The 13,964-nt window shown below is 45.8% G+C and overlaps 1 protein-coding gene and 1 long non-coding RNA gene across 6 annotated transcripts; one reads left to right on the top strand and one right to left on the bottom strand.

The window, feature by feature from the left end:
- Positions 1-261: 261 nt before the first annotated feature.
- On the bottom strand, positions 262-2,162 carry LOC116843937. Its single transcript, XR_004377955.1, has 2 exons — positions 1,029-2,162; positions 262-818 (listed from the first exon to the last, which is right to left on the bottom strand). It is a non-coding gene; the product is annotated as an uncharacterized LOC116843937 (long non-coding RNA).
- A 153-nt stretch (positions 2,163-2,315) lies between these two features.
- On the top strand, positions 2,316-13,890 carry LOC116843934 (phosphatidylinositol 4-kinase beta). 5 transcript variants are annotated; one of them, XM_032814880.1, is made up of 13 exons: positions 3,734-3,850; positions 3,917-4,855; positions 7,338-7,582; positions 8,352-9,274; positions 9,459-9,576; positions 9,675-9,809; positions 9,940-10,106; positions 10,197-10,327; positions 10,412-10,642; positions 10,716-11,042; positions 11,118-11,494; positions 11,629-12,101; positions 12,174-13,890. In XM_032814880.1, the coding sequence occupies exons 2-13, from the start codon at positions 4,829-4,831 to the stop codon at positions 12,359-12,361; spliced, it is 3,342 nt and encodes a 1,113-aa protein (XP_032670771.1). In that variant the 5' UTR covers positions 3,734-3,850; positions 3,917-4,828; the 3' UTR covers positions 12,362-13,890. The 5 variants fall into 5 exon arrangements, with proteins under 5 accessions (XP_032670772.1, XP_032670776.1, XP_032670774.1 ...); XM_032814881.1 differs by lacking the exons at positions 3,734-3,850; positions 3,917-4,855 and adding an exon at positions 2,316-3,018; XM_032814885.1 differs by lacking the exons at positions 3,734-3,850; positions 3,917-4,855 and adding an exon at positions 3,053-3,177.
- Positions 13,891-13,964: the final 74 nt, after the last annotated feature.

Here is a 13,964-nt window from a genome sequence, read left to right as displayed (position 1 = left end):
AACTGTCGAGGGAGTCATTGTTCGTCGCAATTCTTTGACTGCTACATAACCTTGTGACCGCGCGTCCCACGTTAAGACTCTTTATAACAGAAAAGCTGCAATTAGCTGAAGGATATCATACACAATGCATTTGGGAACGTAGCCGATGGTCCAAAGAGAGAACTTGTTTTTGATTAATTAATGGAGGAAGTTATTTTCTTCCATTTTAAGTATTTTGAACTGCATCAGGAAAAAGTGTTTCAATTGTTTTGAAAACCAGTGTACAGTGTAAATCAATTTTATTGAAATAAAATTCATTCAAAATAAATTAAACATATTGTAGTTGAAATAAAATACATTGTGGTATTAGTTTGTACGTAATAAAAAGAGCTTAAAATTTTATCCAAAACAAGTGGCTGCAGTCTGTGATACAAATGTCCTGTCGATATTTCGTCGAACGTTTTTTATCGTTAAGCGCGATATGAAAACGTTTATCAGATAAACGTGTTTTCAAGTCTACCGTCCCTCCAAATTCCAGGTCATGTCTAGACCTTTTGACATTTGATGATAAATAAATATATATACACATCAAACTTTTATAAATATTATTTTAAGTACATTATAAGAACACAAAGGCCTCGCTTCTTGATCGCGTCTTGTGATGTCAGCTTGCTGTCATAAACACCTTGAAATTGAGCTCAATCCTCCGTGGAAGCGCGGAGATCGTTTCTTATCTCGATGCTGTCATACCGTTCACTTGATAGCGTCGGTAGCTTGGTCGTCAACTACTACGCCGACGACGACGTTGTCGTCTCTACGCCGAACAATGGCAGGGTAAACTGACAATGAGACGAAGCGCTGTCAATACCGATGAGTATTGCTTAGACAGGCCGTACGTTTAGTGTAAAATCTGACGGCTATTGATGTAATGGCCGTCGCGTAGAGTGTACGCGTAGCATAAATATATAACAGCTATTGTCATAATAGCCGTCACGTAGTGCGAACATAGTGCAAATGTGATGGCTATTAATGTAATAGCGCGCGCATACCTCTCGGACATACGCTGTCCGTCCGTTGCACCTCGTTATTATCCCTTGTTATTGCGTAAGAGCGATTTAAGCACCAGCTTCTATCAAAGACCTTTTAGATACGACTAGCCTGAGCTTTGGAGCAGCCTCCCATCAGTCATTTTATCTATACCGTATTTGTTACTATCTTTTTAAGCTAGTAGTTTGAAGGGATCTGTTCCGGCATATTGAACAAGCGACGCTTTAATGAGAGATTCGTCACGGAGGCGTATTATGTGACATTTGTTCGTGGAAGATCCCTTCCTCATTGATTTTCGCGCGAATTCTGATTTCAATGAGTATCACCCGTTCGCTGCATATTTATCTATTAACGCATATGACTAAACGTGACGCGTTTATGCACTTGGTCAAATGTATCTTTGCATCAAGCGTAACAAAGTGAGGATACATTCCGCTGGCAGCGGGTCTCCTTAAGACAGGAATCTCTATGGAATCTTTATTTGGTCTCACGCGCGATTCGTCTGTTGCTCACTTCTGTAAGTATATTTTAATTAAATCGTCTTAATATATATTCAATAAAGATCCGGAAATTCGATTTTTCAATTATTATTATCGTGTACACATTTTTCTATATTTGATTAGATTAAATTAATTAAATTCTAATTAAGATAAGTTGTGAATTGGGCCTCATAGCATAAAATCAGAAATTTTAAGTCTGGGAGGTAGCGCCATCTGGAGTCAACTTCAGATTAGGATTACTTGATTAATTTGAAATCAAACTTTCATACAAGTACAGTCTATAGAAAGACCGGCAAATCGTTATTACCAACTTCATTGCAATCGTTGGTACAGTCGGGAAAACAATGTTTTAAGTCCGGTTCGTCCAAAGTTATATGTTTTAAGTACTTAAACATCGATTAAATCTTAACCAGAATTTATCTAATGTCCAATTTTACCAACGCCAATTAAGTCTTAATTTGAGTTTAAATTGTCCTTGGACAAAGATTTAAACACAAATTAAGATTTAATTGATGTTTAAAGACGTTGGTGGAACCAGGTCTAAAACTTGTGCCCAGTTTCACCAACGTCAATTAAACCTCAACCCGAGTTTAAACTCTGTTCAGACAAAGGCTTAAACTGTGGTTAAGATTTAATCGGCGTTAGTGGAGCCGGACATTACACGGAGTGCAACCTACGGGCCTGTTCGTATGCGATACGTTCCTGCGCGCCGCAGCGCCTTCACTTGGAAGCGCAAAGTTCATGTTCGGCGCGTTGGTAGCAGTGCGCCTAATAGAGTCAGTGTTCAATGCGTCGTGCGTCGGACAACAACGTCGCGTCTGGCAAACAGCCGTAGTCTTCGTCGTCATCGTCGTCGTCGCTCGTTGTGTTCGTCATTGCCTTTATCTTCGTCCTCGTCTTCGTAACGTCATCCGGCACGTCGAGGCGCTCGCGTGAGCTGTGTCTGTCCGTGGAAAGCCGAGTGCGACGAGAGCCCACGGAAACGCGCCGTCGGTCGTTCCGCAAAATCGGCCCGCTCGCGATGCATCGCGCGCATCACGCCCGCGACGAAGCCGCCACGATCGACGCGCGTTGTTGGGCGTAGCCGGTGGCGGCGATCGTCGAAGAAAAACGGCAAGAGCGCGCGTGTATGATAGTCTGAGACGTTGCTGCCATTGCTGACGAACATACGTGCGGAGGAGCCTGTCGTGTGTCGGTGCTCGCGTACTCGTTCCTCGCCTACTCGGTGCTGGCGTACTCTCCGTCCGTCTCTCTCGTTTGGCCGTTCCACGGACACGGGACGACACTTCCGTCTCACTCCCGCTCTCCGTCTACCTGTCTTTATCTCTCCGTCCCGGCCGCTTTCCAGCCTGCTCGCAGGTAAAACGGCGGGCATCCTCGCGCATTGTCGCCGTGAAAACCGATGCGTCTCGGCCAAGAGCATCGAACAACAGCACGCGAGTGAGGCATGTTGTCGCATCGTTCGTAGCGAGACACAGGATTCGAGCACGAGGTGAGTGAGCGTCGAGTCGAGTTGACATGTTGCGGCGCGTCGTGACGTGACGTGACGCGGTGCGGTGCGGTGCGGCGCTTTGGCGGCGGTGGCGATCGTTCTACGACAATTGATCCCTTCAAGGACGGCGCGACGGCAGCCGGCGGCTCACACAGGGCTGTACGTTTTTGCATTATGTCAACATGCCGACACGGAAGCTCGCTCTCGTATACACGGCACACCCATATCTTGCTGCGCGAGTGAGCGGCCGAAGCGAATGTGCGAGGGAACGTGCGGATCGTCGCAGCATCGAGCGCTTGTCGACGCGGTGCGGTGCGGTGCGGTGCGACGCGACGCGGCGCGGCGCGTCACGGCACGGCAAGGCACAGCACGGCCGCGGTACCAGGAGACGCTCGCGCGGTGCGGCGAGACGCAAAGGCGGTGCGATGTACAGATCGAAATCGCGAGATATGGCTCGCCGTCGCGAATTCCGCGTGGCGAGAGAAGAACGCGCGATAATTGTCGCAATTCGTACCGTCGTTGATTCGCGGGATCTTCTGATTAGATGATGCAGCTGCAAGAATCCGATTCGAACGCGGGCGAGTAGGTTCTTGAGTTCCGATACCGCTGACATACGAAAATGCTTCTTCCCTCCTTTTTCCATCTCTTTGTGTGTGTATTGGTGATGAATTCTTGAGCGGCCAATCAAGATAACGATTGTTGTTACAATCGTTGTCGGGCTCTTTGGGGTACTGTTATCTTCAGTGTAGCGATTATCGAGGTTGTTTGTACTCTTCGTCTCCTCGCGGCATCGAAACTTGCTGATGTGACTGCGCCGAGTTCGGATTTTCTTGTAGGTAGACGCGCCAATGTCACGTTTCAGTGTCGATTCGTCATAGTAATGTAGTGTTTTCTTCAGTCTTTACAGCGTCAAGAATTTGGGATCATCGAGATTACACCGGATTTCGATAACCGGTTATTATCCGACAATCCGGATTAGTTAACTTGCCGACGATTCGCTGCTCTGTTCGGCAATTACGGTTCGACGATTACATTCAAGCATCTTGCGTTAATTAACTTTACTCAGTGACTAACGAATTTTAATGATACTACGTTTTGTATACAGCAGACATCAATGTCACGTGTGCGGTAGTATGGTAATGGCACTGATTACGCGGAATTCCTGAATGATATGACTAATTAGTTTTATTGTCACTCGACTTCGGACGCTGGACTTCGTGATGTTTAGCATGTCAGAGGCGTGCAGTCAGTGATAGCTAACCGTGATTCACATCCAAGGACCGCTTGCGGAGGAGTTCCGCGTGCTTCTGAGCGAACGTCGGCGTCCAAAAGTTTCGCGGGGGCCTTCGAAAATGTCACGAGGTCAGGCGCATCCGCATCGAACTCGAGCAGAATTCTATTGTTATGTAAATTTCACTTGAGGCGCCAAAGCGAGGATTTGTGTGAAATTAAAGAATATTCACGGAGTGGCTTGTGACATTCTTCGTGACGTGAAGAAAAGCTGTTTTTTTTATCGAGGCGCTTCAATCGCAAATGTCTTCAAGTCATCAGTGCGGATTTTGGCTCATTTTGTTAACGTTGTTGTTCGTTTCGCGCTCGACTTTCTGGCGCGAACCTCATGCACTCACGTTCGTGTTAATCGCGCTCCTGAAAGTCGTCAAAGCAGTTCGATCTCGTCGCTGGTTATTAGATCATCGACGGAATCCGCGCACAACGGCCCGTATTCAGGCCCGCCTACGCGCTTGATGACCGCTCAAAAAGAAAAGTATCGATACTTTCGTTCGCTGACATCACCGACAATTATTATTTCATGACTCGCGGAAGGAGCGAAAAGTCGGTGAGTTTCAAGATAACGCGATAATTTTATTTGGCGATTCTAGACGGACGAAATCCATCGCGAATCGAGTGGTGGTTTATTTTGATATCCGGACACAACGTGTCAACGCTATTTCCGATTACGGCGAAGTGTAAACGGCACTGCCGGAATATCAAAATTATCGTGAGACAAGTGTCTTCTGGCAGGACTGCGCTTTTTTTCCCACGCATACTGCCAGCGATGACTACACGTTTTGCGGCCGAAATTTCGGAAACGCACAACGGCGAGTACGAGACACCGGCACCGAAGCGGACCAAGTGGTGAAAGCATATGGTTCCACGCGCGACGCGGAGTTTCGAGTCGACGGACTGCGGCGGATTTTGCAACGCGTCGATCCGTATGTGGAGATAGAAACTTCGGTTCCGCGCCGTAACACCCGCGCCGCGCGTTCGCCGTTAATCCGTTAAAATACCGCCGCGTCGTCGTGTTTTGTCACGCGCGAGATATCCGCGGCTTGAAACGCGCGCAAAAAAAAGGAGGGAAACAGTGGGAGAATCGCAATTATCCGCAATGTGACAGCTGTACCGGTAGTTTGACGAGAGATGCTAAAAGTGGCATTGGCGACGCATTCTGCTCCATATGGACCGCGAGACTCACCGACGTGGTGACCTCCCGGCGCTTTCACGGATTTCAAAATCGTCACGTTAAAAATTCACGCGAGAAAGTGCTCGGGAATCGTGGGCAAGGTGTTAAGAATTGAAAGTTACGAACTGCCGCTCGCGCGAATCGTGACTTTTATCTCCGCCTATATAAAAACCGCGGCCTCCGGATTTTTTTCCTTTCTTTTTTTTTTTTTCGATATAACTTCTCAGTCAACATGTCGTTTGCGTTCGCTGTTCGACAAACAAAAGTCCATTGCCGCCGCACAAAGGAACGCGGCGCAGAATGGAGCGGCTTATTTCCTCATGGAAGCGTTCGTTTTCCACGTAACTTTCATGTAACTAGTGAAGTATTGCGTCGTCTTTTGTGCTGGACATTTAAGCCGCGTCGTGTATTCTGCGCGCGGAATGGAGCGCATGCCCCATGAGAAGGAGATCCTAGAAAGTGTTCGAATTGATAAAAAGCCGCGCTTTCTAAATGTCTCTATCTCGACTTTTTCTATCCGTTACCGTTTCGACGCGGATGCCCGGCGAATCGGCCGACCTTCGGCTCTCCGGCCTTCACCTTTTCCCCCAATTGTTGTCCGAGTCGCCTAGATGCGTGTATATTCATACGTTTGCATAATTGACGACCAGTTTTGGCAATCTCGATTAATTTTGAACGGTCGCTTAGTTGCTTCTTCGCGGAGGCAGACGAATAATAAGTCGAGCCTTGATTTAAGAAACAAAACATCCTCGGCACGTCTTAAGTGCATATCTTTAAAAGATCGAGGTTGTGTATGTCTTAAAAGTTAGTTGTTTTTTCAAATATAGGTTTAAAGCGATTTGCGGAGAAACAACTTGCTCGATCAGGATTCACACCCAACGTTTGTGAGAACGGTTCCACAAGCAGCACAATAAAATTATACCGGTTTGTAATCTTGCCCGAGAGGAAATTCCAATCGCATGTTATCGAGATTCCGAGGCGATGCGATCGACCTTCCAGACAGATGCGCGGTTTCCGGTCGGTTTCGCGGCATAAACAGTGGAATAAGCGCTCCCGTGTTTTTTCACGCCGACGCCGCATTATGTAACCAATCAATTTCGCAAAGTTCCGCGAAGTCTTTCGTTGTGTATGTTAATTCGCGATAACGACTCCCCCTCCACGCTCTCCGACTCGTGACACCGATTGCTCTTATCGCATATTTGATTGCAATTGATAACAAATACGCGTACCCTTTTTCACTATTGTTGACATTATGATCAGTCTATAATTTCCGCGCTTAGTGCAGTTGAGATTTGTGTACGCGGCGAGTGATATTATCCGCTGTTATCAGTTCACGCTCCCAAAAATAACGAAGATGCCGCCGGAAGTAATGTATCTCGTCTCTCTTTCTGGCCTCACTAATGGCCGTTGCATGAGCAACATTGCATCGTGTGAATTATTGGCCTTCCTCGTGTTCGCTTTAGTCACGCGCACGGTGATTGTTTAGATCGTACTTAGTATCGATTAGAAGTTTTATTGTTGCGTGATGATTATGCGATATGTCAATTTGTCGCGATACGATTGAATTTATCTACGTCTCTTTCAAATTATAGCTCAGGATCTATACACGACATATATATATATATATACACATTTATATCTTATAAATATTATATTCATGATATGTTAGCATTCTACATAGTTGTAAGATAACTGTTCTATTTTCGACGTCGTAGGCGCGTAGACTCGTGCGTTCAGCGTGAGTCTGTAAGTTTTGCGAGCGCAGATGCCTCACTCGCAAACTCACATTCCACGTTAGAGCTAGCCACGTGCTAGGAATTAAAGACGCCGCCGTTGATTTTGTGCTTGCGTTTTGCAGGTAAAGCCCCAGCATGGCCAGCAGATGACTGTTAGCCGAGCCGGTGCTCGTACTGACTCTAATATGAGCGAAGTAGTGGCAGTAACGCCGACTGGTGGACCTACGCGCCAGGAAAGCGTAACACACATCAAGAGGCACAAACTAACCAACTGTAATGTTCCTCTCGTACACGGCCGGCCGAATCCGTCGATCAGTCCACGCAGCAGACTGACCACGCATCAACGAAACCAAAGCTTGGACTTCAGGTACGAAGTAGAATCCTCCGCGGGGACAGCGAGTCTGTTCGCTGATGAGCCCGAGCTACTGCTCTCGTTATCGCACGTGCCTTGAGAAGCCGCTTCCTGAATGTTTGCGAGCCACTTTGCGACGCGCGCGAGCTATTTGCGAGCGTGATGCGCGCCTGGCGCGCGTGTATGTATCCTGGCACTTGTTGAATAAGCGATCGTAAATCCGCCTCGCGCGTGTATACGCGTCGCGATTGCGCGATCGACAACATCCACGAACTTGAACGGTGAGGCACAAGAAGAAGAGCGAGAGAAGAAGTGTGGAAGTTGTATTGTTGTATTCAAATCGCGAAATATATGTCGAGATATTTAAATCGGTTGCAACGACGACGACGACGTCATCAATATTAATAACCGCGCTGCAGCGCGTAATCGCGACCGCGGCCTATCGTATCTATTTTCTTCGATATGCGCGCTTTTACAGCCGCCAGCTGGAAACTGGAGCCAGCCAATGTTGCGTGCACGCGATCCTCCTCGGCCAAAGTATGTGCGATACGAGTTGCAAGTCTGAAATAGAATAGAATAATATGGAACAGACTCGAGCAAAGGCCATTCTTAAAAAGATTTGTTTTCAACGATAGACTCTGACACTTTAAGTATTTATAGTAAAACATAATTAAAATCGTACTTTGTGTCTTGGAACTCGGCATAAATCATAGTATAATTTACTCTTTTAAAACACTTGGATCATTAATTGTCAATGCTAAAGTCCATCGATCGTTTTTCATAGATCAATGGGCATTATACTACCACCGGTATCTCAGACGAACGCGACGACGTCGACGCACCATCACAGGAACCGCAGCCTCGACTCCGCGCTGCAACGGATTCCGGAAGTGGACGTAACACCCAGTCCAGAATGCGAGAATCCAGCGCCGGTCGCTAAGACGACCGCGTCGTCGGGACCTTGTAAGGGACGTAGTCGGGAACGCGAAGACCTAGCTAGTCTCGGTTCCGACGACTCCGGTATCTTGTGCGGTTCCGACAGCGGCTCGAGCGACGCGACCAACGCCGCCACCCGCGAGTCCAGCGTGGACCATTTGCACAGCCGCGAGAGTCTCGACTCGTCTGTGTCGCAACCGGGTGACATGTATTCCGTGGACGTGGTGGACGGTGCTGAGAACAGTGATGTGTCGGTGTCGGTATCGGTGCCGGTGTCACCCGTGGAACTGTCCACGCGTCTCGCTGATGAGTCGCCAATGTCTCCCAAGGACGAAACAGTCAGTGACAGTGACCATCATTCCCGGCGCGACGACGCGAACGCTGAACGTTGCTTGCAGGAGCCGCGATCGAGCGTTACGCGAGAACGTGATGTTCATTGCGACTACCAGCAGCAGGAGCGCGTTCCCGAGATCACCACAGTTGTCTATCACCATCCAAGCGCAATGCAGGTATTGTCGGCAGTGGCCGACAACACTCAGAGCGAGTTAGCTGGTGCAGCCATGACCCTTTGTTGCGGCGCGGCGACGCAGCAGGAAACCGAAACGGTGAAGAAACAGCAACCGGACATCGTTCGCCGACAGCAGGAGACGAAACAGCCGAAACCGTCGGAAGGTTGTCTACTGCGGCTCTTTGAAAGTCAGATATTCGACATGTCTATGGCTATCTCTTATTTGTTCAATTCCAAAGAACCTGGCGTGCAAAGTTATCTAGGTATGCGAATGTATTTTTGTGGGAAAAAATCTTTATTATAATTATAAAACTATTTTTATCATAAAACTAAATTTATCATAAAATCTTTGAGTTTCCAATCATATTGACAAGAGTGCTATTAGGAAATAATAGTCTGTAAGTTCACTTACGTCAAGTGAATTTGATGATAAATGTGACATTGTAGGTAACAAAATGTTCAGTTTTCCGGATAACGATGTGGACTTTTACTTACCACAGCTAGTTGTGATGTATATACAACTTCATGATGTAACAGAAGTTCTTTATCCATATCTTGTCCATAGGTAAATATGGAGATCATCTTATTTGGCTACGTATATTATAAATTGCGGGGATAATTTGAATAAATTATAAAACTAAATGCACGAACACTATCTTGCAGGTGTAGACAATCTGCAGATTTTTCGTTAAAATGTGCTTGGCTGTTAGATGCGTACAGCTCCGATGCTCATTTGCCATCAAAGAAGAAGTCTCATGGGACCAAATTAAAAAACCTTATCCTGTCAGATGAACTCAGGTAAGAGCAATGATTAGATGCTTCAGGAAATAACGAGAGTTTCGAGTTTTTCGACGCATGTGATTCAGATAAAATTGTCACGGAGGCTTAAAGTAGGACAAACTAGCGTCTAAACTTGTAACTTATTCAGGCCAAAGGGAAATGAGAGTCGAAAGCAACGTATCGTTGGTTTGCAAGTTCCTGCGCCGCCACCATTGCCCTCGACGCAAAACCTTACGTCTCCGAATAAGAAAACCCACCAAAGATCTCAGTCCGACGCTACTGGATTGTTCCAGACCATACGCCGTAGTCATTCCGGTAATCAAAAGTCCAAATTAATATATTTAATACCTTTAATAATATATTGACGATTATCCTGAAATCTGTAACCTTGACATTTTTCAAAAGGTACAATAAATAAAGTAAGTCTTGGGGACCTGAGCTCTGGTCGAGCGTTTGACAACGGCTGTACCTGCTTTTATTCCTGCCAAGGTGTGGTGAACGATTTGCGAGGCCAAAAGACCGATTGTTTCTGTAATGTAAGTTATTAGTTTGCACGAATATATAATTTGCTGAATCGATGCGATACAAAAAGCGACGTAAAATCTATTCTACAATCACAGGCACCCCGACTCGCGCCAGAACTCGAATTTATTCAAGCGTTAATATCAATCGGCAAATTGCTCGGCACCATCCCGACGAAGGAAAGTAAAACCGTTCAATTAGTGGCGGAGCTCAATACGCTCAATTTGAATCTCCCCGCGAGGGTGTGGCTTCCTTTACATAGCACGATACCACATCATATCGTGCGAGTTCCGCCGCAATATGCCGCCGTTCTCAACAGCAAGGATAAGGTATGTTTCGTTTATCTCAAATTTCATGCATTTCGCTACTTGATGAATATTACAAGTATGTTTTCCATTATAGGCACCCTATATAATATACGTAGAAGTATTAGAAGTGGAGGATCTGTACACATCACCAGTGCCAACGAAAATAATGGGGAGCTCATTGAGGCACACCAAGTCTGAGGAAAACTTGACAGGTGGCGAGCAGTCCAATACGATGGCATCGTCTAATAACATATCCACTTCCGACAGTCAGCAGAATTCGACGGTATCGTCCGCGCTACGGCAAACTCCGGTGAAAAATATTTCGCCGTATTCTGTTCGGAATACAGACGTAGCGTTTAATTTTCCCGACGACGATCCGAACGACTGCTGGAGTCAGGAAGATGACGAGATTACGCAGCAGGTACACAATCCTGTTCGAACAGTCGTACGTTTTCGTTTAATAAGTACGCGCTAATCTTCTAATATATTTCCACAGTATCTGCAGCTTCGCAAGCCGAAAGACCGGGATACCATATCGCAACTGAGTCAAGATTCGTCCGACAGCAGGGAACCGATCTTTGTTCCGGGCGACATTAAGAGGCGATTGAGCGAAATGGCAGCTATGCCCAGCGCGACGTTCAATCACGATCCCGAGGACCCGTCGGCAGCCGTCCTTAAGGAACCGTGGGAGCAGAAACAACGACGCATCAGAGCTTCCAGTCCATACGGGCACTTGGCGTCCTGGAGGTTGCTTGCGGTGATCGTGAAGTGTGGCGACGATCTCAGGCAAGAACTTCTTGCCTCACAGTTGCTTTCGATGCTGCAAAAAATTTGGCAGGACGAACGGGTACCGCTTTGGGTACGGCCGTACAAGTGAGTGTAACAACATTGAAATCTCATCGTAGAATTATGCCTCAAGTTTTAAAGTGAATCTGAAGTTGAATTTCTAAAGTTTTCGTCGTAGAATTGCATCGATGTAACGCTTTTCGATTCAATTAATCCCGCAGAATACTGTGCCTGTCCAACGACAGCGGTCTGATCGAGCCGATTCTGAACACAGTGTCGCTCCATCAGGTGAAGAAGCAGTGCCAATTGACGCTTTTCCAATACTTCGAACGGGAGTTTGGTCCGTCTACCTCGGAATCGTTCGGCATAGCGCAGAAAAATTTCATTCAGAGCTGTGCTGCGTACTGTTTGGTTAGCTATCTCATCCAAGTGAAGGATCGTCACAACGGCAACATCCTGCTACACAGCGACGGCCATCTAATTCACATAGACTTCGGTTTCATCCTGTCGACGTCGCCTCGTAATCTGGGTTTTGAGACCAGTCCGTTCAAACTAACGCCCGAGTTCGTCGAGGTGATGGGTGGTAATCAATCCAAGATGTTCGAGGAGTTTAAGAGTTTGATTCTTCAAGGCTTGATCGCGGCACGGAAGCATATGGAAAAGATAGTAAATCTCGTCGAGATCATGTTGTCGGGTAAGAAGCGATTCGTACCGTCGTATGGCTTTTAATCGGGCATATTCAACGGGTTCTATCGATTTTTCGCAGGCTCTCAACTTCCGTGCTTTCGCAGTGGTGGGGCGGCGACTGTTCAAGGTCTCAAGAATAGGTTCCACCTCACGCTAACGGAGGATCAATTACGTCGGCATGTCGAGGATTTGGTTGAAGGCAGCATTCACTCGTGGTCCACTAAACTCTACGATCGATATCAATACTTTGCAAACGGCACTCTTTAATATCAAGGCTAATCCTTTCTCTTTCTCTGTCTGTTGTGTTTCGGCTAAGACTCTTGCGTAAAGTTGAAACGAAGGACATCGATTCGGCAACGTGGTACTCTTCCACAGTTTTTACATACACTTTTATAGCGGGGTTGACCAATCGGCGGCGCGCGTGCCGGCGTTTGCGTGCTTTCGCGTTCACTGTATTGCCTAAGTAAATTTATTCTGTGTTATTATTATAGCTGCAATAATAATCTGGCGCGAAAGAATTTGCATTTAATTGGCATATTGTATAATTAATAGTAGTTTACCGTTCATTTTAATTTGCATTAAAAAAACCATCTTTGCAGCCCTCTTTTATTTGCTGTAAATTATTGTATCTCGAGGGACTGCTTCTGTCGCTTTTTACAATTTGTAAGTAAAGATTAATCTTTTCGATTACGTCCAGTGATGATTGCGCGAAGAAATTCTTTCTGGGCACGCGTCAGCTGATTTCGGTTGGGCAGCGCTGTTTTCTAGCATTCCACAAGCACAAATGACGTTTAAGATGGGAATACTGCTTTCCTCTTGAATATGTAAGATAGCCTCGATTAGGCTAGGTATAGAATTCGAATAGATTATTCTTCTTTGAGTTTAATGTTATTCCTTGCTTTCGTGGCGGGCGAAACGATATGAAATATTTTTAGCCAAATTCAGAGCGGTCTCGTGGTGTCTGATAAATTAAAGGCTTTCATTAGTGAGAGATGGGAGATAAGTGTTTTGAATGAGAAAACATGAATCGGTTTAAATGGTGATGAGCCTCGTTGAAAGTTAAAAATATTTATCGTCGTTTGAGAAGTTGGAAGATGAAAGAAGGAATAATCTATGGGCCTTTTGGTACCCAGTTGATCACATATATCCACTATATATACATATATATATATACATATATATATATAATGTTTTTTGTTCGATACATTAAGACTGCTGTTTACGTATGCCTCGATTGACAAATTACGAATTAGCTATTGCCGGTGCAGACGTGGCGTCGTCTATTGACTGAGCGTTGGACTGCTAAGTCGAGTGTAGCTTATAAACAGCGTAATTTGTTAAAGGTGCCTTATTTGTGTAGAGAACGATGGGGATGATCAAACGTAGACACAGTGAAGTGGCGTGCACGTGGCAATCTAAAACTGGAGCTGATCGATCGTGAAGCGGACAATCTGTAATTTGTATATATAACAAATTAAAAGGAAAACCGAAGCGAAAGAATGAAGGGAAAGAGTTTCGTGAACTTTCGTAGATAATTCGCGGCAATAAAAAAGTAGGATCTATCCTGCTACCAGCGGTAGAACGAAATCAATGAATCTCCATTTCAGAGGAGATTCTAAGGCGATTTTGGCAAGCGCATGAGCAAGAGCTACGTACAAAACAGGCTCGGATATTAGTGGGAGGCGAATACTCAAAATATTTCCTACTTCGTAGATTATAATATACTCTTCGATAAATACATCTAATTGTACGTGGTATGAATTAAGGATAAGCATTATACATATAGCGAATCTTAAGCAGGTCGCATTTGAAAGTTTTTACATGTTCTTATTACGTAATTAAATTCATCTATCCCCTCCCCCCCCCCCCC

The sequence above is a fragment of the Odontomachus brunneus genome, unplaced genomic scaffold (genome assembly GCF_010583005.1).
Source record: "Odontomachus brunneus isolate Ranch 3 - 2012 unplaced genomic scaffold, Obru_v1 Obru_scaffold_037, whole genome shotgun sequence".
Classification (NCBI taxonomy): domain Eukaryota; kingdom Metazoa; phylum Arthropoda; class Insecta; order Hymenoptera; family Formicidae; genus Odontomachus; species Odontomachus brunneus.
Note: the sequence above shows the minus strand (reverse complement) of the source record. Positions and strands in the feature narration are given on the sequence as shown.

Coding starts and splice junctions, on each gene's coding strand:
- LOC116843934 (XM_032814880.1), top strand. CDS start 4,829: ATGACTCGCGGAAGGAGCGAAAAGTCG. Junction 4,856..7,337: donor GCGGAAGGAGCGAAAAGTCG/GTGAGTTTCAAG, acceptor TGCGTTTTGCAG/GTAAAGCCCCAGCATGGCCA. Junction 9,275..9,458: donor TGGCGTGCAAAGTTATCTAG/GTATGCGAATGT, acceptor GTGACATTGTAG/GTAACAAAATGTTCAGTTTT.